At 39.9% G+C, this 2,440-nt stretch overlaps 1 protein-coding gene across 1 annotated transcript in view; it reads right to left on the bottom strand.

Moving 5' to 3' along the window:
* The window catches only part of LOC106878080 (uncharacterized), a 161,693-nt gene that overhangs the window by 18,618 nt on the left and 140,635 nt on the right, over positions 1-2,440 (bottom strand). The window contains exon 33 of the mRNA XM_052976903.1: positions 1,715-1,859. Coding sequence (XP_052832863.1) covers positions 1,715-1,859 — 145 coding nt within the window. The remainder of the gene's footprint in view (positions 1-1,714; positions 1,860-2,440) is intronic.

Here is a 2,440-nt window from a genome sequence, read left to right as displayed (position 1 = left end):
GGTCGATGAAAAAGATAGCAGTAGTACCAATAATTGTTGGAGCCCTGGGAACAGTGAGCAAAAATCTTGAGAAGTATGTGGAACAAATAGGGGCTGCAATAAGGGTGGAGCACTTGCAGAAAACAGCACTGCTTGGAACCACTTGAATACTCCGGAAGGTGCTCAAAAAATAAGAGGTGTTACCTTAGTTCACTGGTAGTGAACAGCTGACACTGCAGTACATCTCCAGCGTGCAAAGGCAATAATAATAATAATAATAATAATAATAATAATAATAATAATAATAATAATAATAATAATAATAATGCAGGATGTTGTGGGAAAAGGGTTGAAAGCGTGACTCACATTGTTAGTGCTTGTGAAAGTCTTGCGCAGAAAAAGTACAAGTACAGACACCACAAGGAAGCCCAAAACCTTCACTGGCTACTATGCCAGAAGTATGGCTATGAGGTAATGGGTGCTTGGTACCAACACACACCAGAGAAGGTAATGGATGAAAAGGGGAAGGCAAAACTCCTAGTCCACTTTAACTTCCAGACAGACAACGTGTTAGAGCACCGAAGGCTGGACATAGTAACCTTTAGGAGGGACAAACAAGAGTGCCTAATAAACGATGTAGCAGTGCCTGGAGATGGAAGAAAAGGACAAGATTGAGGAATATGAAGACCTGAGAATTGAGATTGCCAAGATGTGGCAGCTGTGAGAGTCAAACATAAAGGTTGTCCCTGTTGTTGTCAGAGCATTGGTTTCAAAACTACCCAACCTGAGGAAACATCTGGAAACTTTAGAAATACCCTACAATCTAGGTATATTGCAAAAATCGGTATTATTTGGTACTGAATGCATATTGCGTAAAGTACTGTCTGTCTGAGGTCCTAGTTGTGACTTGACAGAGAGTACAAACCCCTGGTAGACACTACCTTCAATCAAAATTATAAAGATATTGGATACTGTGCGACGTCTTGAATAATAATAATAATAATAATAATAATAATAATAATAATAATAATAATAATAATAATAATAATAATAATTATTATTATTATTATTATTATTTTTATTATTATTATAATAAACAACAACAATAATAATAATCATCATCATCATCGTTTAACGTCCGCCTTCCATGCTAGCATGGGTTGGATGATTTGACAGAGGACTGGCGAACCAGGCTCCAATCTGATTTGGCAGAGTTTCTACAGCTGGATGCCCTTCCTAACGCCAACCACTCAGAAAGTGTAGTGGGTGCTTTTACGTCCCACCGGCACGAAGGCCAGTCAGGCGGTACTGGCAATGGCCATGCTCAAAATGGTGTATTTTACGTGCCATCCACACAAGAGCCAGTCCAGCGGCACTGGCAACGAACTTGCTCGAAAGTCCTTACACATGCCACGGGCACATGTGCCAGAAAAGCGAGGCTGGGCACAGGTGCCATCACGATTTCGCTTTCGCTTGCCCCAACAGGTCTTCGCAAGCCGACTTTCATGTCCAATGAAGGAGACGACGTTGGCATGGGTGCCAGTCGTTGAATTTAGTTTGATTTCGATTTCACTTGCCTCAACAGGTAATAATAATAATGAATTCTTTTGTTGGCCACATTGGCTCAAGCTATGAAGGACATTATCAAAGGAGGAGGTACAACACACGAAAGGTAGGGTTTACATCGATGAGTGGGAGACACTACAACACAAAAGCAACACCTGTCGAAACTCACCTGCCCCTCATGAAACGAGATGACTGCTTTTTACTGGTCAAAGGATCATTGATAAAGGATTTATAGGAAACGGATGCTGCTGATCCGAAGCCAGTCTGTAGGTCCTTCGCTGTCAGTTGACCAGTCATGATTCTACCTTCAATACCTGAGGAAGAAAAGAAGAGAATTAGGATTGACGTTTTTATATATAGATGTATACATACATATGCATAGACATATACACATCCTTGTATAGATATACATTCACATATACATAAATACATACAACACTGCCCAAATACCAATCTTGAGAAATTAGGCTTCTCAAAACCAAAAAGGAGAAAGCTAATTCGAAGACTACAGATGCAATCAATCACTGGAACTGTAAAGATCTGTAAAACTTTCCAAAAGTTTATCATTTAAACATATATGAGCATGTCTAGGTATGTAACTATATGCATGAGAATACATAAATAAAACACACACACACACACAAACAAACACACATATATATACATGATGGGCTTCTTTCAGTTTCCATCTACCAAATCCACACACAAGGCTTTGGTCAGCCCGAGGCTTTGGTCAGCCCAAGGCTATAGTAGAAGACACCTGCCCAATGTGCCACACAGTGGGACTGAACCCAGAAGCATGTGGTTGATAAGCAAGCTACTTACGACACAACCACTCCTGCGCCTATTATACATACATACATACATACATATATACATACAAACATATATATAT

The sequence above is a fragment of the Octopus bimaculoides genome, chromosome 26 (assembly GCF_001194135.2).
Source record: "Octopus bimaculoides isolate UCB-OBI-ISO-001 chromosome 26, ASM119413v2, whole genome shotgun sequence".
NCBI classification, from domain to species: domain Eukaryota; kingdom Metazoa; phylum Mollusca; class Cephalopoda; order Octopoda; family Octopodidae; genus Octopus; species Octopus bimaculoides.
The sequence above is the reverse complement of the archived record's forward strand: the minus strand, read 5'-3'. Positions and strand labels throughout refer to the sequence as shown.